General features: G+C 47.3%; 1 protein-coding gene across 1 annotated transcript in view; it reads right to left on the reverse strand.

The window, feature by feature from the left end:
- LOC146857259 (uncharacterized) overlaps positions 1–24,467 on the reverse strand; it is a 220,295-nt gene that overhangs the window by 146,480 nt on the left and 49,348 nt on the right. Inside the window, exons 2-3 of the mRNA XM_085647024.1 lie at positions 13,121–13,284; positions 10,021–10,100 (exon numbers count right to left, since the gene is read on the reverse strand). Of these exons, the coding sequence (XP_085503150.1) occupies positions 10,021–10,100; positions 13,121–13,284 (244 nt within the window). The remainder of the gene's footprint in view (positions 1–10,020; positions 10,101–13,120; positions 13,285–24,467) is intronic.

The following is a 24,467-nucleotide window of genomic DNA, read 5'->3' on the forward strand; positions in this document are numbered from 1 at the left end:
ATGGTAACTTTGTAGTATATCGTGGTACATGCTGATGATAAGGTAGTATATATTTGGCTAATGGCTAGGTTTACAAAATATAGAAGCTAGCCATGTAGTTTTCAGTACACTTTTGCCCCTGTCTGAGGAAGGGCCTTAGATATAGATAAATCATAGGTTTTATTGTGGTGCCTCACCTATTGCCACTTTATTCAAGTGGTAGTATGTACTGAAATGTATTTATATTTTTGCACATATTTTTAAAAAAGTTTGCAGAGAACTGCAATAGTACCTTCGAAGTACTGTATAGTTAGTGAAATAATCAAAAATATATAGGAAATATTGAAAATACACTGTAGTACACTGTATTGGTGAACTATAGTGTACTGCAGTGTATTGATAAGTTTTTAACAAATTTATTTTAAAAAAAATTCAAATAATTCTGTGGTAATTTGTAGGTATTACAGCAACACTCCGTAGACTTTTTTTGTATGGAATTATATCTGTAAATGATTACTGAGGTGCTTCCTAAGAAATACTGCAGTACTCCATACATATTATTTTTAAATATCTTTAAACTTTAAACAATTTTCCCTAACTATTGGTAATAAATAGGGAAAAAATATAAAACATCATACTTACCTATATGTAAGACTCTTACCCGGGACACAGGCAAAGTGTACCTAAAACAACATGGCTGCTTTTTACTTTTGTAAAGGCAGTCAGTAGCAAATCATATAATGCCTTCTCATCGGCATGTATCAGGGTACTTTCGTGAATTTCACTAAGCTACAGCGGCCACAGATATCATTCAGCTAAAATGCCTTATAGCTTTAAAAATACTGACCCTACTTACCTGTACTACTAAAAAGGATCCTTAGCCCACCATAATCTCTAATCCTGACAAATTTCATGAACCTGATTTGGCGGTTCGGCTGCTGTGTGTGAGTACAAAGTCTATGGAAAATGCATTGGTGGCATAACAAAATTGGGACCCCTCCGTTTTCTTTGCACTGGCTTCATGAATCTCTGCAAAAACATGCATCATCCACCAATGTAGAAAAGACTCTAGGGTGCCGATTACGATCCTGGAAAATCTGGGTACGAACCGTCGGTCGGAGCGTTTTCTCCGTCCGACTCGTACCCGGTCGTAAAACTTTACAAACATGGAAGTACGATTCGCACGGAAACACCATTTCCATACGAATCGTAAAAAACACCGTCCGACGAAAATATACATACGAATGTGATCCGGGAATGCCCCGACGTGACGTCGGGACGCTGTCAGGCAGCGTTTCACGACCCAGGAAGTACGATTCGAACCGACAGCAGTCCGGACGGCAATATTTTTATGGCACCCAAAAAATGCCGGAGAAGCGAAGTACGCCGCAAAACGACCAGAATAGGGGGCCCGGTACGTGCTGTACCCCCCCCAGCCCCCGTGAGTATGCGCCGTACCCCCCTAGCCCCCGTGAGTACGCGCCGTACCCCCCCAGCCCCCGTGAGTACGCGCCGTACCCCCGTGTATGTACACCCCTGTACGTGTCGAACCCCCGTGTATGTACGCCCCTGTACGTTCGAGTCGTACCCCCACCCGTGTATGTAGGGTTCGACACGTACAGGGGTGTACATACACGGGGGGTTCGACACGTAGAGGGGTGTACATACACGGGTGGGGGTACGACTCGAACGTACAGGGGTGTACATACACGGGGGGTTCGACATGTACAGGGGTGTACATACACAGGGGGTTCGACACGTACAGGGGTGTACATACACGGGGGGTACGGCGTGTACTCACGGGGGCTGGGGAGGTACGGCGCGTACTCACGGGGGCTGGGGGGGTACGGCGCGTACTCACGGGGGCTGGGGGGGTACGGCGCGTACTCACGGGGGCTGGGGGTGTACGGCGCATACTCACGGGGGCTGGGGGGGTACGGCGCGTACTCACGGGGGCTGGAGGGGTACGGCGCGTACTCACGGGGGCTGGGGGGGGTACGGCGCGTACTCACGGGGGCTGGGGGGGTACGGCGCGTACTCACGGGGGATGGGGGGGTACTGCGCGTACTCACGGGGGCTGGGGGGGTACGGCGCGTACTCACGGGGGCTGGGGGGGTACGGCGTGTACTCACGGGGGTTGGGGGGGTACGGCGCGTACTCACGGGGGCTGGGGGGGGTACGGCGCGTACTCACGGGGGCTGGGGGGGGGTACGGCGCGTATGCGGGCACATGTCTCCATGGTTGCAATGGGAGTTCAGTGCGGACGGTGTTTTTTCCATACGGTTGTGACATCGGACGCACGGGATGGATCGTACTTGCGCGGTCGGACTTCACTTTTCACGTTTGTACGGTAAATCGTCCGAGGAGGTGTCGGGCACATTTTCCGACCCGAGGACGTGTGGGGAATTATTCCCAATGCGACTTGTATGGGCTTTTTACCATGCGATTCGTGATTGCCAGTTTGTACGGCACTTGTACGATTCGTACGGTAAAAAGACCGGATCCGATTCGGACGGGCAATTTTTTTACCGGATCGTGATCGGCACCTAGGTCTGCAAACCTTAATGGGGATTCATCAAACAGTCGCAAAGTTATTAGCAAGCAAAAATCTGAGGAATTATGATCTCTGGGAAACCTAACCATAACTACAGAGCGACTAACTCACTCTGCAATATATATATATACATATACTCTTGAACCAGATGCAAAAGCATTGGAACCCTTTCATGAAGCTGCAGTTCCCCTAGTGGTTACTAGGTATCCCACTCAAGTCAAATGTAAAATATTTCATACTCTTTCATGAAGGTGCAGTTTTCACAAGTCATTACTAGTTGTCCCTCAAAAGTCAAATGCAAAAGCATAATTACTATGTGTCCCTTAAAAGTCAGATGCAAATACATTGATATTTTTTCATGAAGGTGTAGTTCTACATGTCATCATTGGGTGTCCCTCAAAAGTCGAATGCAAAAGCATTGAAGTCCTTCCACAATCCTGCTTAGGTGTCTCTTTCTAACCAAAAGCAAAAACCTTGATATTCTTACATGAAGTCACAGTCCCACTAGTCATTGATAGGTTGTGCAAAGGTTGGTCGCACACTGCTCGTCACACCAGCAAGTTGCCCCAAAGGACTGTGGTGAATGTAGTGGCGACGGCGGGTACGCCTATGCCACGATGTATAAAGAACAGTATGTGTTGCGTTAGCCATCCCTGGACACGTGTTTCGAGGTAGTTGCCTCTCGTCAGCAGGGAGCAGGTCAGTGTAAAGGGGTGCCGTGTGGACTGCCACTGTCATTGATAGGTGTCCCTAATGAGTCAGATGCGAAAGCATTGCAATTCTTGAATGAAGCTGCAGACGTCCAGCTCAAGTCAGAATCACCTGCTTCAAATGACCTGTACCAAGCTGAAAGGGTGTGGGTTTATTATATAAATTTGCATATACACTTTTGCTATTTTATTCATTTCTGCTTGTTTTCCATAGGATTGATTATTTACCATAACTGTTTACAAATTATGAGTCAAAATGATAGTTTTTCATACATTGCTTCTTTTGCTTTTTTTGTTTTTGATCATACCCTACTATTTATAGGAATTATAATTCACTCAAAATAAAAGTACAATTACATAGCTTATTCTGTCTGTTTACATTTCAATAGGTGTAAGCTCTGTCTTTGATTTGAGAGGAGTGTTTTCTGCATGCTGATAGTGCTTATACAAAACTCCAGTAGGGGATATGCATTTTCACAAGTAGTTACTAGGGGTTTCTCACAAATCAGATACAGGTATTTGAAATCTCAATCACAATCCTGTGAAAGGCTGTGACTTCAACCTCAGAAACTGCATATCCACTCTACCTAATCTACTGACTTGCGCCAATCTTCAGTGGAAGAAATAAATATACCACAGCTGGGTTAGAGTCAGGAATGATCATTATATTTTACAATAAATGTCTTGCGAGTTGTTAAAATAGTTGATGTAATGTAACCCTACTATATAATTGGTCATTTATCAGTCATTGGGAAGTGCAAGTGTCTAACAATTTCTATTTTTGTGGAACTATTTTTTAGGTGTGCGTGTGCACGAATAGGGACAAAATGCAATCACTCAAAGTGAACACATCCAATGGATGGAATGGGCTGCTCTGCTGATCTATACTTTCTGGTAGGGAGTCTAATTTGAGTGACTTGTCCACAGACCAATGGTGAAAGAGTGTTGATTGGCAACCCCTATACATGTATGTATTTTTTTGTGTGTTGTTTTTTGGAAAACAAGAGGCTGGCAAAACAGCAAAAGCTTTCTTCAGGTCAGACCGAAAACGGTTTGCATGATACGATGCCAGCTTCAGTCCTATCATGTATCTAGTTCAGTGGTTGGGCAACGTTTTCATCTAATTTTAATTGGAAAATATTATAGTTTGAACTTTGGGAATTGTTTTTAAAGGAAAATAGTATTGTACTTTCCCCTGCATAATCATCTTTCAGTATTAGCATTCAAGCCGGGAAGTGAGCTCAAATGCTGTTTAAGCTCCTTATCAATTTATTTCAGTGCCAAAGCATTTTCTCACTCTTTATTAACTTTCAGATAAAGCTTATGGTCATTTTTGGTCAGAGGGATATGCCTATAGTAATATCAGGAGGATTCTTGTCAAACATGTGCCAGACATAGCACCATGGTTCATAATTTTAAGGTTGATGAACTGAGTACCTTGGTGTTGGATGACAGTAAAATACTAAATTTGCTCACCGGACAGAATTGCAAAGTGACTGGTTGGGAATGATAGGAAAGAACCAGTTGGGTTGCACTGGAGTCATTCTCATATCAAGAGTGCCTATGAACAGCTGAAGGGCAGCATTAGAAACACCATTATGGGAAGAGCAATGCTAAAAGGGCAGAAATGCAGGGGTGCAGTAAAACGGTGTTAGACACACCACGGAAAGTTGAGTAGGTTTAAATGAACTAAGATATGTAAGGTCCTTTCTTGAAAGGTCAGTACGAGCTGAGACAGAGTGAGTTACCACTGACATTGGTAAGCCTGAGCCAAATTCAAATTAGATGGTGACATGGTTCAATAATGTTCACACACACTTGTCCTTTGGCTTGATTGGCCTTTGAAATTAAATGTCAGACTGGTATGCATCTTGAAACCTGGCAAGCTTTTGTGGTATGTGGTGCCACCCTGTCCTGGACAGGCCCTGCAGAGACTGGGCTTCCTAAGCCAAAACCATGGCTTCACCTGCCTTTCACTGGGATTACAGGAGCTGTAAAGTCTGCAGGAGTCCCAGACATCTCCTAGGTCCTCATTGCCGTTGGGGATTGGGGGATTGGGCCTTCCAGATAAAAGCCATGCTTTGCCTGCTTCTCATGTTGGATTTCAGGAGCTATTCAGCCCTCAGGAGCCCCAGGCTTCCCTTGGCACGATTCCACCCTGCCACAGATAGCAGAGAGACCCTGCTCAGTGCCCAGAGCCTTGGCCTGTGGAGAACGGCCCTTCTAGGTGAAAGCCATGACTTCACCTGCCATCCATTGGTGATTACTGGAATTGTGCAGCTTGTATGAATCCCAAACTCAACTTTGGTACAATCCCATTCTGCCACAGGATATGCCATGGGATATGCACAGAGGTCCTTTTTCTGATCTAAACCGTGGAAGAAAATAAGAGTCCTCCCCTGGCTTCAGCCACTATGCCCTGGGTAGGGACTGTCACCTCAGTTCATAGAGTAAGTGTTACCCAGGTTGGTGCCTTCCACCTTCCCAGTGCCTGAGCCTGGTGCTCTATGGAGGGTTAAGCCCCCGCCAACCCTCCTGTCCTGTTGGGCCTGACAGGGAGAAAAAAATTCATGACTATAAACCAGGGGCGAGGCACAAGTCAGAATAAGCTTTGCTTGCTGGCTCTCCAGTTATCTGGTTGGCCAACCTCTGACCGGCACATGATGTGACCGGAGTGCACTGAGCACAGTTGCCCCAATTGGCAGTCGCACTAGGAGCAGAGAGCCTTCTCCAACTCACTGTGAGAGGGGCAGGGAATTGCCAGGAAGGGTTGCAGATGTTGAATCTGCTGCACTCCCAAGCATCCCGATTCCAAGAAGACCTGAGCACTCTCATGCTGGGGATCGTTACTGGCCTAACACTGTACATGGGCTGAGCCTCAATCAGAAGGACTTGGGACACCTGAGCAATGCCAGAGAGTCAATATTCTGTATGCCACATTTCACAAGCATATCACCGGATAAGGATTTGGCTCCACGCTCTTCCCTTTTTGCTGGCTGTTACTGAGTGAATTCTGGCTGGATTATTTTCTTCCACTTAGTAATATGCTTAAATTCAGCAGGGAACCATATCTGATCTGCAGCTGGTTGCCAAAGGGTGGGGGAGCCAAGCCGACTTACTGGGCTGAAAAAGGGAGACTCTTTTTTGCAAAGGGATAGCCACTGCAGTGCAACCTTTCCCAGATTGGAGACCAAAGCCCACGGTGGCCAGCATGGAAACCAGCATCTAGGTACAGGTGGGGGCTATTTCAGTCTCAGACATAAAAGTGGGCACCCAATGCGGTCAGTGCGGGCATCCATGAGACACACCAGTAAGCAACATCCAGCATGAAGCCAGGCACTCCCGTTTTGTCATGCCTGGGGCAGATCGGTCGCCCAGCCACCCTGCCATGGTGAGAAAGGTCATGTGCGCCTTTGGTGTACCTAAACTGTAGGACCAGGGAGGCCCGTGATGGGTGATTTGGGGTGTGACTATGGAGGACCCTCAGTCAAGAGAATCAAAAGGATGCAGAGAGACAGCGGGTGGGACAGGCAGTAGCTTACCTTGCAGCATACTGCCAGCTTACTTCCAAGATCTAATTACAAGCTTTCTAACTGCAGCAGGTTTATTATACAATATTGAAGCTGGAACTATTATACCTGCGAGCTGTAGATTTGAACTTCAATGGCTCAATGCTAAAGGATTTAGCGTGTACTCGTTCCAATTGCAGGGTCTTGAAGGAGCCCTATATTGTTATTTTTTGTCACTACCTCCATGAGACAGGAGTGGGTAATTTGCGCGCCTGCTGCCTTCCTTGTATATGGCAGCTGCTTTGTAAGCTCTCGCATCTGGAATCATACCCTTAATCCCTCTTACTTGTAGTCACCATGTTAGGCATAGAAGGTAACAATGAAAATTGATAAGGCAGGCATCCAAATATATCATTGCCATCAAGCGGATGTGCGATTGTTCCGAGGTTATCTAGTGTTACGGTATCAGCTCGACGAGCCCAGATTGGTATTGGTGTAATGCAGGCATCCTGGGAGGTCAGCGCTCATCGGTATGTATGAGCTCTAAAATTACCACAATTATCCAAGTAACAGAGCAATCAAAGGAACCATAACTGATTTAATGAGCCATTCGCAGTTTCACTGTACCAGCTGTGTTTACTTACATGTGCATGGATTAATAATTGAGCCAAGCATATGTTACTGGCATGATCAACCAGCTTGCTGGACAGGACATCAAACAATGTGGCAGAGCTCCTGAAGCCCTGGCTGGGCTAGAAGAATCAAATGAGCCCTCATCTGGACTTCCAGGGCAGCCTAGCTATCTGGGCATCATTCATTTCTTTGGCATACGTGACCAGAAGGCCAGGCAAAGAGCAACCAGATGGCTGAGCTAGAAGAAAGCTGTTTTATGAAGCAGTTTCTGATCGCCCACAGAGTGGCAATGGGCTGGCACAGTTCTCAGGGCCTGGGCTGAGCCTCATTCATGGGGCTGTCGGTGGCCTCACAGAGCTTTTGACATGGGTTCGGCCAGATTTTTTTCTTCCAGCCATGCAGAGGAGCACTGCTCCGGCCTGAGAGACCTCATTCCAAGGTCTAAGTGACACAGGGGGCTGGAACATGGAGCCCGGGCTGGAGGCTTACATCCCAGGGCTCACCAGAGCTCTGACCCGAGGCCCAATAAGAACATCTAAACCTGGTCAGGCAGCAGAGGCCTTCCAGGGCCTGGAGTACCCCATCCCAGTCACTTTTAGACATGGCAGGCCAGAGAATAGATACCAGGGCTGGGGGCTTCCACGCAAAACCAAAGGAAATGATGGACGGAGTGTTGAACATTGCAAGCACTCACCCCCAGTCAACTGATCTGGGTTTAATCCATCACCGTTCTTTAGCCCAGTTTGCCACCCCAGTTCAGACATGGCCATATGCAAATCAGTCTGACCCTGTGCCTCATGGGAACAGTCCAGCCCGAACTGCCAAGCCATGTCTTCCCTGGACCGGAAACAAGCTTCCTAGGACCGGTTTCTGGCATTTCAGCTGTCTTCATCCAGGCTTGCTTGAATCCAGTGGCAAAGTGAGCAAGGGACTCACGTCTGAGCATACCCTGCCAACTTATGGCAAACAAAGCAAAACCAAAGGAAATGATGGACGGAGTGTTGAACATTGCAAGCACTCACCCCCTGTCAACTGATCTGGGTTTAATCCATCACCGTTCTTTAGCCCACTCTGCCACCCCAGTTCAGACATGGCCATATGCAAATCAGTCTGACCCTGTTCCTCATGGGAACAGTCCAGCCCGAACTGCCAAGCCATGTCTTCCCTGGACCGGAAACAAGCTTCCTAGGACCGGTTTCTGGCATTTCAGCTGTCTTCAGCCAGGCTTGCTTGAATCCAGTGGCAAAGTGAGCAAGGGACTCACGTCTGAGCATACCCTGCCAACTTATGGCGAACAAAGCAAAACCAAAGGAAATGATGGACGGAGTGTTGAACATTGCAAGCACTCACCCCCAGTCAACTGATCTGGGTTTAATCCATCACCGTTATTTAGCCCACTCTGCCACCCCAGTTCAGACATGGCCATATGCAAATCAGTCTGACCCTGTGCCTCATGGGAACAGTCCACCCCTGGCCTTGACAGAGGTTCGAGGAGCTACTTAACAAGGACAGGCCTTCCCAGCCACTGGGACCTAGTCCTGGGCATTTTGCAACACGACAGGCTAGTCAACGGAGTCAAGGGATGGAGGCTTCCAGCCCCAGGCATGCAGAGCCCTGACTTGGTGCCCAGCAGAGCCTCTTGACCCGTGGAAGGCAAGGGAGGTTTTCCTGTACCCAAGGGACCACATCCTGTGCACTTTGGGACTCAATAGGCTGGCAAAAAGGGCCCAGGATCATGGGCTTTCGCCCTGGCCCTGCATGAGCTCTTACCTAGAGCATTTTAACATGAGCAGGCAGGGGAGGCCTTCTCGGGCCTGCAGAACCCCATCACCGACACTTTGCGACATGACGGCCCAGGAATGGAGCCAAGGGATGGAGGCTTCCAGACACGGGCCAGTTAGAGCTCTAATCCCGGGCCTGGTCAAGGCTTCTTCACCCAGCCAAGCAGAGAAGCCCTCCATTGGCCTGCAGGGATCCATTCTGAGCACTTTGTGACACGGTGCATCATTGCACAGACCCCAGGTTCCTCACCCTTCCCCTCCCCAGAGCACTACTCTATCTTGTAATGTGTATAGGACTTTCAGGTTCGCTCCGAATTCTGAACATGCAGCCACACGAAGGAAGTGATGTGGTTTGTTAATTTATTTTTAGTTTAAAATGCCACCAGTGACATTGGCTTGGCACATTATGCACCACCCATGGAGGCATGGCAACTGACCCCTAATTTTATTTCACACAGCCCTGCCTCAAGGTTAGCAGGAGTAAGAGCGATCAGTCAAGTCAGGTGCATCTCTGAAAGGTGAGCAGGGCTGGAGCAGCATCAGTCAGTTTCCAGAAATGCTTATGAAATGGCAGTAGTGCTAGGGCAGTTAGTAACATATCACACTTATAAAAGTCTAATAGGCACTGTAGTAAATTAGGCACTTGTCAGGCAACCTTGTGAAGTGGGCACTTGTAAGACAGGCAAATGGACCCTCCCTGCATGTTAATTTGTATGTATTTATGAGGTACATGATATATCAGGTGCTGCGTACCTCTCGCAGGTCATGTCAGACAAGAAATCCAATCATTACCCAGACACATGGCATCCCAAAGTCACAACTGGTCAGGATGAATTAATGAGCTTGGCACTTACTGTCTGGATATGACTCTCCAAAGCAGGCAAACAGCAGTGCAAGGACTAGCAGCATCTTCATATCCACCTCAGGCTCACACCTGAAACAAACAAATAACATCTTCAGTTGTCATCTACCAGTGCAGAGAGGCAATCTATTTATTGAAAAGAATACACAACTCAGGGCACAAATAAAAAAAAGCCATCTACCACAGTACCATATATTGAAGTCTTACAGTGATGAACACCAAACAGTTCATTTAAAATAAAGCAGCTGTTGCAGGGATTCTGCTCATGCACAGAACTATGCACAGGAAACCAGGACCTCAGTGAATTGCGGTGTACCAAAAACTCACCTCAGTACCCAGAACCCCTATCCGACTAGCATCAGTGTCTCATTCGTTCTCCGTATCATCTCGAAGCTACCAATGATTAGACAACCCAGAAAAAGCGACTTAGAGTACTCTGGTGGGAATCAGAAACACCTGTACGTTATTATTCTCATTCCACAACAAGAGTAATCAAAGACACAGTAAAGTTTAAAATGTTTATTTTTAACTACGTGCCCTAAGATACAGTACTTTGGCTAACATAAGCAGACAAATGATTAAAAATAAAACCATCAGCATTGTTACAATACCATAGAAAATGAAGGGATAAATCATATTACAAATGATAGTGGAATACAACCACCCTCCCTTCGCTAGTAAGCTAGTATTATTAAACTAATAGAAGGTCTCTAGGTTTGAATGGGGAACCCCATACCGTAAATATCAGCTTAGGTGAATCACAACACAGGGTCAGCTTTGCTCTGTGTCTGGAAAAGGTCTTCTCCAAAGTGTCTGAATCATGCATGCAAACTGCAATATTAAAGGCACTTGAGTTTCAGATATTTGCAGCTGTGTGCGTGTTATGGCTAGAGCGTGGGCCGATCAACATGAATTCAAAAGCATACATTGTTATTTGGCCCTGACGGCTTCTGCACACAATGTTCAGACCAAGGTCGCGGTGCACGTCAATCAAGCATTTTATGCTTGATTGTGCTACCTTTGGAATCACGATATTCATTTTGAGACCAAAAGAATAAATTGTTGTTAAAAGACTGAACACAGTAAAAGGAATCACTCACTATAAGAGTTGTAACTCGTGGATCAGCAAACTCCAGTGTGAGCACCAGAGCACGTAGCTCTGCCAATTGGGCGGTACAATCCCCCAATGACTGCGTATGCACGACGTCAGACTTGAATTCACCATTCACGAAAGTACCAGCCACAATTGCGCAGGCCACTGAATATGCATGCTTAGATTCCGTCGCCGGTTGCGCCAAACCGTCAGTGAAAATAACACAATGGTAATCCTCAAGCGGGCGCAAAGACAGAGGAGCTGGATGAACAAACTCATACTGCAAATACTCCTGAGTCTGCAATGAGACATCAAAAATGTAGGTGACATCCGGCAATGTCAAGGAAGTGGCCCATTGTATCCAATGTGGATGCAAAGCTTTAGAGTTAGGTACACTGGATTTCATCACTGCCTCTAGGGCAGGATAGCGTGTCACAACCAACATGCGTTTCCCTTGCGACAGTGCTCTCTCTTTCAGAATCGCCATCTGCACTACAGTCAAAACTTTCTCGACAGTGGAAAAGCGCATTTAAGCCGAAGTGTACAGGTGTGATTTGTAAGCAATGGGGACTGTGTCGCCCTCATTGAACGTTAAGTACGTGAAACCCACTGCGCCAGGCACAATTCGTATAACCAGGTTAGTGTGGTTATCACGTGTAAGTAAGTACTTTGAAGGAAGAAGATCAGCCTGCAAAAATTGCAAGATAACTGAATGCTCTGGCAGCCAGCTCTATTTGGAAAAAGTCGGTTGTACCAAGGCATATAGCGGCTTGATAAGCTGGGCATAATCGGGAATGTAAGTACGCCCGAAATTCAGAAAATCCAGCAAAGATTGTAATTTCTTCAGTGTTGTCGGAGCACGCAAAAATGCGCACTTCTCCAGGAAATGAGGGGCTAATCCTCGACCTTAATTGTTGAGTTCATAGCCCGAAAACAACACTGTATACTCTGCAATGTGCGACTTTGCAAAGTTGAATTTGTAACCGAAGTCCGCAAACATGACAATGATGCGGTCAACGTGACACAGATGCGGCCATAATTCGTCGTCTGTGAGAGAGATATCATCAACATACGAGTAAACATCAGGGTCAGTGGTCTCCAACAGAGAGACTACACGTGCGGCAAAGACGCCTGGACTGTTTTTATGGCCCATGGCTGATCTTTTAAACTGTTTTTGTTTCCCGCCGCAGGTAAACGCTGTCCATTGACTACTAATAGAGGACAGATTATGGCTATAAAAGCCATTGGATATGTCAAGTGTGGTCTTAAACCTCTTTCTCACGAGACTATCAACGAGGGCAGAACTGTGGGTATTCTGTACCGTACAAGTCCGACAATGAGAGTTTAAATGCCGGTAATCCAAAACTAGGCGGTACGACCCATCAGGTTTAGTTACAGTGAATAGAGGATTGTTCATGGGTGACACACGTTTCAATAACACCTTGATATTCCAATTGTTCAAGGATTTGTGCGACGTGAGATCTAGCTTCGCAGCGCATGGGATATTGGGGTTGTGGCTGGGGCATAGACCGTAAAGGAATCTCATGGCTTGGTGACAATTTAGCCCATCCAAACTGAGTACGGTGCTACGCCGGTGCAAGCACCTGAGCCCACTCTTCTGCAAGATTCTGATCCTTTGGCACAGTATGCGCGAAGGATGGGAGGATTATCTCCTCCCCTCTAGGGGCAGCCAAAACGAAAGCTGGGGGCCAGTCTGCCTCTGCCAATAGAATGTCATATGTAGAGGTCAGATTCTCCCAAAAAATCCCTTTTATGGTATGTTGTATGTCACCCTCTATTAAAAGGACAATGTCATATAGTCTATCAGGGGGAGCCACTCTAGTATCAGCAGTTTCTACAGTAAAGAACGTGTCAGTTGCTGTCACCTCCAGATATGGATGCAGTGCTTGCCGCACTACTGTAACCTCCGCTGTGCTGTCGAGCAGCGTTAGTGCCCATGTCAGGTTCCGAAGCTGCGTTCTCACTATCTGTCGCATACCTCGCTGTTAGTGCAGCAATTTTCTTCTTCCGAAATTGGGGTCGTTGACGTGTAAATTCGTCCTGCTTGTCTTTACCGTCAGGCTGACGGGGCTGTTTGCGTCCTTGTTGGGCACCCCGACCTTTGCCACGTTCCCCTCCACCGGACTGTGAGACCGATGATTCCTGTGAAGAATGAAGAGAACGTTGTTCAGTAACCTGAAATCTATCAGGTGACCTAATTCTAGTGCGATCAAGCAAATCATATGTGCGGTCACTAGTCGCCTGTACAGGCGACGCGGGACGAGACCCCTGTTTCTGTTGCTGCTTTCCTTGTTTCTTAGCTTTCCAATTTTGTTTGGGAAAAGCTGGACGTTCGTCTTTAAAAGACGAACCCATCTTAGTTTGCTGTTGCACAACGGTGGTCTGAACAGAAGGCGTAACCCCTAAACTACTGCGGCCTATGGTTCTATACGCCTCCGCAATAATTTTAGGCAACTCCCGGGGTTTCTTGACGTCATCTACGAGGCGCAGAGCATTCGATACTTGAAAGTGAACCGCGTCTCCCTTGAGGTTACCAAGGATGAGAGTGGCAACTACGTCGAACATACTGACAAGCCTCATCCCCAACTCGACCGCTGCCACCGGACCGTGTTGATCTTGAACACGTTTGATCACGGTGGGCAGTACGGCCATAGACGGGGTGCCGAAGCACTTCAAGTAGACTGCCGCAAAAACCTTACCCCAGTTCTCACAATCGGCCACCTCTGGGATTAAGTCTTTCTGCAAACTAATGGTGAGTATCCTGTGTTTTCCACAGGAGTAGAGTTCGGAAACACTGCTTCCAGCTGGTCAAATTTCTCAGCAAGCCAATAAGGCAAATCGTCCTTATTCAGGGGGCGCTTGCCCATAATCGAATTAACCGTGACGGGACTAATAGTAATCCCTACCTGCACATTGCGTGAAACGTATTGCACCAAAGCCCGATGTACTGTAATCAGGGCTGTATGCAATTGACATAACTCATCCACTGTGGCATGTAAATAACGAGGATGAGGTGTAAATCTGGCCAGTACCGGCCACGTGGCCCCCGGAATGGACAAAGGGCCCAAACGAACCGGTGTAAATGTGTGGGGGAGGGCGCCATTAAACCAAATAAGTTGCTGCCAAGCGGAAACAGGAATTTCCTACGTTCTATATGGCGTATAGTTAGCTGGGACCGCTGTAGGAGTGTAAGAGTGAAATGTATTATCGTCCGCATGCACCACCGGTAAGGTAACCCAAGAGTAAAACAACTCATAGGGATATGATGCATCGGCACTCACTACAAAGATAACAGCCATCCCATCGTCAGGCACCCGAACTGCGTCAAATAACGCCGGAGAGGTACGCGACTATGCGCCGCAATAGAGACTTCAGCCATAAGGAGACAGAGAATAAAAAAAAATCTATTATAACAGTAGCACAAAAAGGGTTCAAAAAATAAAAAACCTTTTTAATTGACAAGCTTGATTGAACCTATAGAGAAACTATTAGGTAGGTTAAAACCGTCACTCCCGCTATCCGGAAACAAGAGTGAGGGTGTCGTGGACTAATATAAGCACTACTAAGGCGTCTCAAATCATAAGACCAAACGTTAGGTGCGCCATGTTGCAGGGATTCTGCTCATGCACAGAACTATGCGCAGGAAACCAGGACCTCAGTGAATTGTGGTTTACCAAAAACTCACCTCAGTACCCAGAACCCCTATCCGACTAGCATCAGTGTCTCATTCGTTCTCCGTATCATCTCAAAGCTACCAATGATTAGACAACCCAGAACAAGCGACTTAGAGTACTCTCAGGAATGGTGGGAATCAGAAACACCTGTTCGTTATTGTTCTCATATCAGTCCACAACAAGAGTAATCAAAGACACAGTAAAGTTTAAAATGTTTATTTTTAACTACGTGCCCTAAGATGCAGTACTTTGGCTAACATAAGCAGACAAATGATTAAAAATAAAACCATCAGCATTGTTACAATACCATAGAAAATGAAGGGAGAAATCATATTACAAATGATAGTGGAAAACAACCACCCTCCCTTCGCTAGTAGGCTAGTATTATTAAACTAATAGACGGTCTCTAGGTTTGAATGGGGAACACCATACCGTAAATATCAGCTTAGGTGAATCACATCACAGGATCAGCTTTGCTCTGTGTCTGGAAAAGTTCTTCCCAAAGTGTCTGAATCATGCATGCAAACTGCAATATTAAAGGCACTCGAGTTTCAGATATTTGCAGCTGTGTGCGTGTTATGGCTAGAGCGTGGGCCGATCAACATGAATTCAAAAGCATACATTGTTATTTGGCCCTGACGGCTTCTGCACACAGTGTTTAGACCAAGATCGCGGTGCACATCTATGGATGTGAACAGACGGTTCTCATGTGAAGGAAAAGCAAGCACGCATTTTTCTTATAATAACAGCTACCTGCAGTGTCGTGTGCAAAATCAGCCAAAGTGGCAAGATGGTGTTTTAAATCTAAGACGCTTATGCTAACATAGCAATGTGTGTACCTGGAACACCGTCTCCACTACACAGCTAGGGGTATATTTACATGAAAATGATGCAACATGGTCCGTATTAACATGATTACAGTGCATCCCTGTGCTCACCCCTGTGCCGACGATAATAAAATAACTGCCTAGCACCAACGCAGGCACCCTTGCACCATGGTATAAGGGTGCCTGCTTTGCAGGGATGATTGTCTTTGTTCAGGAAGGGACACCTTCCTGCACAAAAAGAAGCATTAATGGCAGTTTGCTCCTTCTATATGTGCTGCAGAATACAGCACACATAGAAAGAGCAAAAAACAAGGAGATATAAAAGTATTAATGCTCGTTGTTCCACATTAACACCTCATTTTGAAAGCTAATAGTTTTTAGCGCTGCCTTTTATTTACGGATTCTTGTATATCTGGAGCAGTGTCAAAAAGAAATTGGTGTTGCTGGTAAAATCCAGAGCAACATCCATTGCACACCCCTTTGCAGAAGAAAACTGCATTGCAGAGGGCCATATTTACAAGGTTGTGTTAAGCCACTCAAAATGGCTTAGCGCTGCCTTGTAAATATGAGCTTGCATGGAGCGCCACAGGAGCATCAAAAAGATTGATGCTCTGTTGGCACTAGGGGTTTGTAAATATGCCTCTAGTTCCTTATAGTGATGGGTCACTCAATGAGGAGGGTTTGTAGGGTGTGGCTGCATGACATATGCTCACAGTAGAATAGAAGAAATACCTCAAGTGAACAATTAAACAATACAGGTCGAAGGGCTACATCATATGAGGAGCAAACCATAAGGATGCCTGGAGGCCATGCGCGGGGAGAATATTAGGGTAGAGGAAAAAATGGAAACTGATTAAGGTGTAACGAGGCCAGGGATCCATTATCGCTGTGTCTGCTTGGCTGTGCCAAGGGGAATTCAAATTGAAAAGTTGGAGTGCTTTAAGTCAGGGACGTGGAATTCTGTATTGCACTGTTCAGACTTCCTGCTAGTCATGCCCTCGAATAAGTCAGGCAAGGTGAGGCAATCCCCTGCCTCCCAGCTGGGAAAGGAATAGGCCTCAAGGGTCGACTTCGAGTCCAGGTTATGAGCAAGTGGAGTGTTTGGAGAGGGGAATGTGGTGAAGCTCCTCTTAGAAGCAATCCTATCCCAAATCTCGAGGACTGTTTTAGTAAGGGTGGCTATTTGGATGCTTTGCAGCCTAGCATGTTTGGGAAAACAAGCAAGGTTCCAAAGGGGGCAACAGACCATCGCCTGATCCATATGGAACCAGTGTTTATCACTCTCCCTGGCTGCTCATTCAGAAATATAGCGAAGGTGATCTGACAATAGTATTATAGAAGATTAGGGCAGGCAAGTCCGCAACCAGTGCCTGGGGAGCATTAGCACGGTGCTAGAAATCCTGGGTCGTTTACCTACCCAGTAGAAAATGCATATGTCCCGCTGGAAGCGTACTATGTCCTTGAGTGGAATGGGGCTGGGTAGTGTCTGCAAGAGGTAAAGAATCTTTGAGAAAATAGTTATTTAAACTGTGCTAATCCTTCCAACCATGATGCATGTAGTGGTTTTCACTGGCAGAAGTTTTCCAGGATGGATTTGCCTTACCTTTGGCAAGTTAGCCTGAGTCTAGGTCTTCAAGGAGGGGGTCACCTTTAGACCAAAATAGTATATGGTTTTGGGGGCCTATTGGAAAGATGCTAGGGACTGCAGAATCAGGAGATCTGGGCTAGGCATTGTAAGGTTTAAAGTGTTTGGCTTAGTCATGTTGACCTTAAACCCTGAGAACATTTTGAAAGCTGTAAGGGCTTGCACCACTGCAGGGAGAGAAGTGAGAGTGAACATGAAGTTATCTGCAAAGACTATGTTTATGGGGACGTCCAACAAAGGGAATGCACCCTATGGACTCTGTCTGCCGGATAGCGCTTCTAGCAAGATAGATCAGTCTTGTATATTGACCAATAATCTGAATGGTAGCTATTGGGATGACATAGGAGGCCATAATTCTAGTAACCATGGCCGGGCCTAGGCCAGTCTTTTTGAGGCCCGCCCATAGGAATCGCCAGCTAACCCAGTCAAAGCCTTTCACCACATCAAGTGAGAGAAGACAGGAGAGAATGTTATGGAGGTGAGACTTTTCCATGTGATAGGCAATTTGACGGATATTGTCTGCCACCAAAAAAGCCCACCTGGTCAGGGTATATTAGGCCAGGAAGGTATTGCATCAACTGGTTCACCAGAATCTTGGTGAAGATCTTAGCATTGGTGTTCAAGATAGCGATTGGGTGGAAATCAGCACAGAGAGGGGGGTCTTTACCAGGTTTACAAATGAGGGCAATCTCTGCTTCTGCTGTCATAGGAGTGAGTCCTGTGTCGGATGTGAGTGAGTTGAATAATGTCAGTATGTGGTCTTGTAGAAGGGGGAGGATTGTTCTGTAGAAAGTGACTAGGAGCCCATCTGGGCTGGGCATCTTTCCAATGGGGAGCTCTTTTACAGCTCGGTGATTTCATCAAGGGTGATAGGGCCCTCCAAGAGCTCAGTATGTTGTGGGTCTAGGGGTTTCCAGTCGCAGGAGTCAAGGTAGGAGTCTATAAGTTCCTGGGGAGTGTCCTCTAAGGAAGAGAGTGCTTGGTAGAAGCTATGGAATGCCTGTGGTTTGTTTCACTTGTCTGGTGGTAGCCCAGTCTGTGTCCCCTACCCTGATCTTGACTATGTGGGTTTGAGCTTGCTGCTTCTGTAGTTTGCGAGCGAGAAGTGCAACACCAACCTTGTTTCCCCCTTTGTAGAACCATTGTTTCCTTTACTAGGAAAGACCTCTCAGCTCTGTTTATCCAGGAGATTCCCAGTTGTCCTCACAACAGGGGTAACTTTTACTTGTTGCGTTGGGAGGGGGGGTGGACTAATCAAGGCATTGCGGGGTCTTGATCTCAGGAGTCAAACCTGTCTCCACTAATGGAGACTCCCTTGCATGTGTGATAGCGATAGGGGCATGACTTCCCTGATGGTGGCCTTAAAGCCGTCCCCAAGAAAATGCATTGAGTTCCCTGGTGTATCATTGAAGTCAAAGTAATCTGTGATCCCTTTTTGTATCTCCCCATCATCAACTGGGTCCTTAAGCAGGTGCGGGGGGAAGTGCCCATCCCGAGCTCAGTTCCGAGTCCATACTAGTTCTATATGTGTTTGGTCCAAGATAGAGATATCTGAAATGGTGACGGTCTCCAGGTCTCGAAGCAGGGAGTGGGTGAGAAAAAGAAAATCTATACAGGAGTAAGAGGTATGGACAAGTGAGTAGAAGATATATTCATGAGTGTCAGGGTGTCTGTAGTGCTGTGCGTCTACTAATCCCAGATCGGTGAGATCCAGCTTGGGTATTGCTGACATTGCTCCAGTACCCTGGTACCCCTGCTTTGATTTAGCTCAGGGTCCCATAACAGATTGAGGTCACCCCCCACTATATGATTACCCTTCTCATGTGCCAGCTGTTCCCGCAGGAGGACTCTAAGATAAATATCTTAGTCCTGGCTGAGGGCATGGTCATTGAGGAGGGTGAGCAGTTGCACACACCGTTGAACTGTTAGCTTTACATAATGGCCAATTATGTCCTGGACCGTCTTTAGTATCTTGGTAAAAAAAACTGCCTTTCACATGATAGCCACCCTTGCCATCTTTGTAGTAGTGTGTGCCCACTGGGGGGTAGAGTATTTCAGATGTGATATGCACTGAGAATTCTCCAACAGGAGGTGGGTCTCATGAGGGAAGATGATATTGGGGTCCTGCAAGAGAAGATAGCACCAGAACTGCCATCATTTGTTGGGCGAGTTCAAGCCCTAGGCATTAAGAGAGAGTAGTTTAGTGTGTTATGTAGTAGTCATAGCCTGGTGGAATGAGCTGTGTTGCTAATTGAGCATATGAAATTGTGTATTGTAGCAGCCTCCAGGCAACATAGCTGGGAAGCATCTTCAGCCCGCTGCAGGGTTGTTGGCAGTGAAGAGAGTGTAGACAGGGTGTGCCCAGGAGGACGGATAGGTTGGGAGGTCTGGGCTTAGCTCTTTGGCGGTAAGTAACAGGTAGTGTGTTGGATCCACTGGAAGGTGACAATGGGGTCCCCCCCCAGGAAACATCTAACCTAAACAAAGAAAGAAAAAAGGGGAAACCCACATTTTAGAAGGCCAACAGAGGCTAACAGCTCCATTAAAGTCTGAGATGACTGGTGTACTGGTGCACAAGATTCATCCGAGGAGTCACTCCCCAGAAGAATGAATCAAGGGAGGTTGTCCATTGAGAGTTTGCGTCCTATTTCCAGGCAAGGGCATGCCTCCCAGGAGGTCATGCAGGCCTGCATGTTGCCAAGGTCATGCAAGAGTCCCGACACCTGTGGCCAGCAAAGGTCGAAGCCAGGACCTATGTGGGAGTAGTGCTACACCAAGCATGGGTCCAAATTTCCATGTTTATGGGGAGCAGTTGATAAGCCCGCATGCTGGTTTGAAAATGAGGCGCATCGGGACATAATCTGTATTTCAGTTCCTGGGCACGAGGCAGTGTCTTGGTTTCCCTTCAGGGGGGTGCAACCTTATCAGGCCCAATGTCGAGCAAAGAGGATATGAGTTACATCATTCACTAGGGCAACACAGGCTGCTCCATGGGGTAAGCTGAGGTGTAGTAGGGGAGCAAAGTTATGAGGAGCCAGTAGCAGAGGCAGTTGGGGAGTTGGGGAGTTCCCCTTTCCATATTTCAAAGATGCTGTATGATGTCTCTTTTAGTTTCTTGAGAGGCATGTTCTTTGCAGCGTTTGTCCAAACTACGAAGGCGCACTGTCGTCCAAATGGGGTGCAGTGTCTCACAAGATGATAAGCTAGGTGGCATCAAGTTACCTTCTTGTTATTTGGCTGGGAGACCCAGGAGTCATCTTCCTTCCATCAGGGATCAAAAAGTAGGGCACCTGCCCTCCCACATGAACATGATGGTGAATAAATGTCCCCACTGGAAGCAAATGTTGAGTTTTCATAGCTTGTCTGTAACTGGCTGAAAATCCCGGCTATGTCGCAGGGTGATGGGGGAGAGATCTTGGAAAAGTTGAATTGTGGCCCCTGAACACCAGGCGAGCTTTGCATTATGCTCCCCTTAGAATGGCTTCTTTGTCTATAAAGAGGTGGACTTGGGTCCGGATGTCCGGGACAGAGTTGTCTCATGCCAGTGTAGACACAGCTCAGTGAGCTCAGCTCGGTGAGCTCTATCAAGAACAGGAGGAGGAGCTTAGTCGTCTCTGCAGGAACTCAGCGGTGAAGGCCATGATGGTACAAACCCGGATATTTTTCCAATGGCTTTTGTTCTCTACATCCTCCCTCTTCATTGTAGATCGATTTGCTATTCTTTCAGTGATGTCACCTTTGCTCCAGGGCATTTCCTGATCCTCTGATTGGACAACTATTATGTGTCCAGGTCATCCACCAAGCCCCCTATCTTGTTGACGTTGATCTCAATATCCTGGATGCAGGACTTAAAGTCATTTTCAAGGGAGCTTATTCAGGAGCAGATTTCCTGCAGGAAATGGACTATGTAGGCCTGAGATACGGGCAAGGGTGCAGTGGTGCCATCGGCACTGGGGGAATCAGTGACTTCATTTCCACAGGGGGTGTTTTTTTCCGAATGAAGTGACTGGATAGTTTTTAGTAAATCCAATTGGTGCAACTGTATACATGCAGATTTATAGCAAGGCATGTCAGTTATCTTTGAAGGCTCTAGGGCCAATCTAGGGTCTTCTCCGGTTGGCGGGGGGCTAATAGCTAATGGAGTAGAGTCTTCCATAGGCCAGGGAGCCCTGGGAGCAGCCACTAATATCCCCAGCTTATGATTAGTATATATATTATCAAAAGCTTGCAGTGATTTCCTTCAGGTGATGGGCAAAATCCTCTTGGTAAGGGAAGGGGAGTTAACAAAGGCCTTCAATAGTGTCCAGGCAGTTTCACTGGTTTTCCAGCCCCCCTCAGGCATCAAAAGTCAGTGGCCCCCATGCCGATGTTTCCACACCAGACACAATTGATGCAGGGGCTAAAAGCCTCCAGTGTGGCCTCAGAACCGGCCTGGCGGTCAGAAACTCTGCTCACTGCTCCAGTGAGCCGAAGCAGCAGGGAGTGTGATTAAGACAAAGTGAAGACAGGGGCAGTTAGGTCAATATATATCCCCAGTCTCAAGGTTCATGTGGGGTGCAAGGGTCCGTAACCCAGGCAGTGCCTATCTTCATCAGCCCAGTGGAGCAGGTGTGATAGTCAATGCAGGTCTAATGTTGAGGCAACACCCCAGCCCTTAGGTATGAAACAGACCAGGGCAGCTAGAGACAACTCTTCCACTACTCCAGGGAGAGAGAACAAGAGGAGCCAAGGCCTGTTACCACTCTACTGTTCACCCGCTCTCCAGCACAGGGCCCAGTCATGCTCAGACCCACGGAACATCCTCAGTAGATCAGAAGGGAGGAAGGTTGTGCACCCTTTCTCAACTACTTTACAGCAGGTCAGGCCATGTGTGCCAGTCCTTTCAGACCCTGGTTCTTGGCTTTTTCTGACTCACGGCAGCATCAGGAGTGTGTGGCCTTTTCGGGGGAGGGGCTCCCCACCTTCCCAGAGATGATGCAGGAGGGGGTGCAGAGGTCTGCTGCCAATTTGAGGTCCAGTCGTGCTAACAGTCATTGAAGAAGCCAAGTGGGTGGGTTATGGATGTTCCTCGCCTGGTCGTGGCTTACCCCCAAGACCCTCTGTCATGCGGGTCCAGAGTATGGGCTTGCGACATTTCTGAGTCGGGACTTGCAGGTCATCCTCTGTAGGTGGCAACCAGCAGCTCTCAGTGGAGGAAAAGAGGTAGATCAAGGAGTCATCCTCGCTGGCGTGCTAAGGCATCTTCATCGCCCACAGGAAAGGTATGTCAGTGCGGATGTTGGGGCGCTAAAGTCTTAAATAATGCAAAGAGTGTGATTTAGAGCAGGGTCAGGAAACTTAGTCATCATAGTCCCTGCCTCAAACAAAATGTTAGGTCCTTGTCACGTTCCCCTTCGACCCGAGGCCACACCCACATTCCAAAGTAAAGAGTACAACTGCAAGCTTATCATTGTTTTTCTGATTCCAGTGCTTCTTCCTCCATATTGGAGAGGGATCTAGGGACTCCCTCTGAGGGCCAACAATGTCTCTATTTTTAAGGAACTGCAACGCCTGTTTCAGATCAGTGAAGACATATGACTTTCCATCTACCAGGATCCGTAGTTTGGCAGGGTAGATCATATTGTATTCCAAATGGAGATCGCGGGGCTTCCTTTTATTGGGTAAAGTCTGGATAGAGGGACAGGTCTATTCCTTCATACCATAGTGTCTGTAGTTCTCTGGACTTATGGACGGCAGCATCCCAATCCCTGAACTTTAGGAGCTTCGCGATAATGGAAAGAGGGGCAGCTCTCCGCACCTGCCTAGGGGCAAGGGAGCGGTGCACGTGCTCACCTACAAATATGTCTGAAAAAGTATCTCTGCCCAAAAACATGGCCAGGAGTTAAACAAGATAACGTTCCATTCTCAGGATATTTGTTGACTCTGCCACTCCCACATTCCGTATGTTGTTGCACCTTGAGCACACTTCCAAGTCTTTAGCCTTGGTTTGCAAAGTATATAGCAAGTTATCCAATTTGGTGTGTGAGAGCAACCTTGCAATTAGCGCATCCACTGTGTCAAACCTTTCTGTGTTCTTGTACAATCTTTCAGTCATCCTGTCCATTCAGAGGGATAGGGCATACATTCTCAAGTCTATTTATGCCAACCTACGCAGCATCACCATAAGGATCTGTTTTAAAATCAAGTCCACAGGTAGGTTGGTTCACTCCGATGCGGATTCAGAGACACTTTTGACCGGTTCCTGCTGTCTGGGCATTTTGTGTTGGTCAAACTGTAGTTCTGACTGCGACTCTTTGGTTCTGCCAATATTGAAAGTACTCAAATTGGCTGCCAAAGTGTATCAATAGCACTAAGCATAAACAGAATGGATTCCTTCCCTTGAGTATGTTTTAATTGAGTATGTCACTAACCAGGAGGCGCTAAATCCTAGCAGAGTCTCTGTTGCATGCTATCCCCAATTGGGCAATAGAGATGAAAGGGCCAACTACCCTCTGAGGTTTTCTTTGGCAGTGTCTGGGGGTTAAGGCCAACATTGATTGCGCAAAGCAGTTAGCATTTAGGTGTTCCTCTCAAGGCCTGACATCAATCTTCCTCCACAATATTGCCCCCGGATGTCAGCAGTGTAGATCGAGGAATGTCTGATTCCCTGCTTGGGATCAGTAGAGACAGGTCTGGGTGTATGGCATCACTCCATGCGGAATCTCCATGGTAGCAAGCTGTTTAGTCCCTGGTCAGGACACTCACCAATATCTCTCTGCAACAGCCGGATCGCTCACCGCCGACATGGGCCTATGCAACGCCAGCCGCAGCCCACCACTTTGTGCTGCAAGGCCCAGGCCCGTAGCCTAGCTCAGCTCGTCAGTCATCCGGCATCCCCCACAGCCTCGGGCAACTACAGCTCCTATCTCCCAGCAGCCTCCCCGCGTGTGCCAAGGAGGGCCGCAGGGTCCCAGCGCCGGCCACACGCAGCACAGCCAGCAAAACAATGGGAGGAGTCGCAGACCAGCGACTCACCGGGGACACAGGCCTCACTTGATGCCACTCACAAGGCAGTCCTCTCCCTCTCTTTGCGTCTCTGATGGCAGGCGCAGACGCCAGACGCCATACATCTGTCGACCAGGTAGTCCCCGGATAGCAGGTGAGGAGTTTTTGGTGGAAATCTTGGCAATAGGAAGCAGG

Source organism: Triturus cristatus, chromosome 3_2 (assembly GCF_964204655.1).
Source record: "Triturus cristatus chromosome 3_2, aTriCri1.1, whole genome shotgun sequence".
Classification (NCBI taxonomy): domain Eukaryota; kingdom Metazoa; phylum Chordata; class Amphibia; order Caudata; family Salamandridae; genus Triturus; species Triturus cristatus.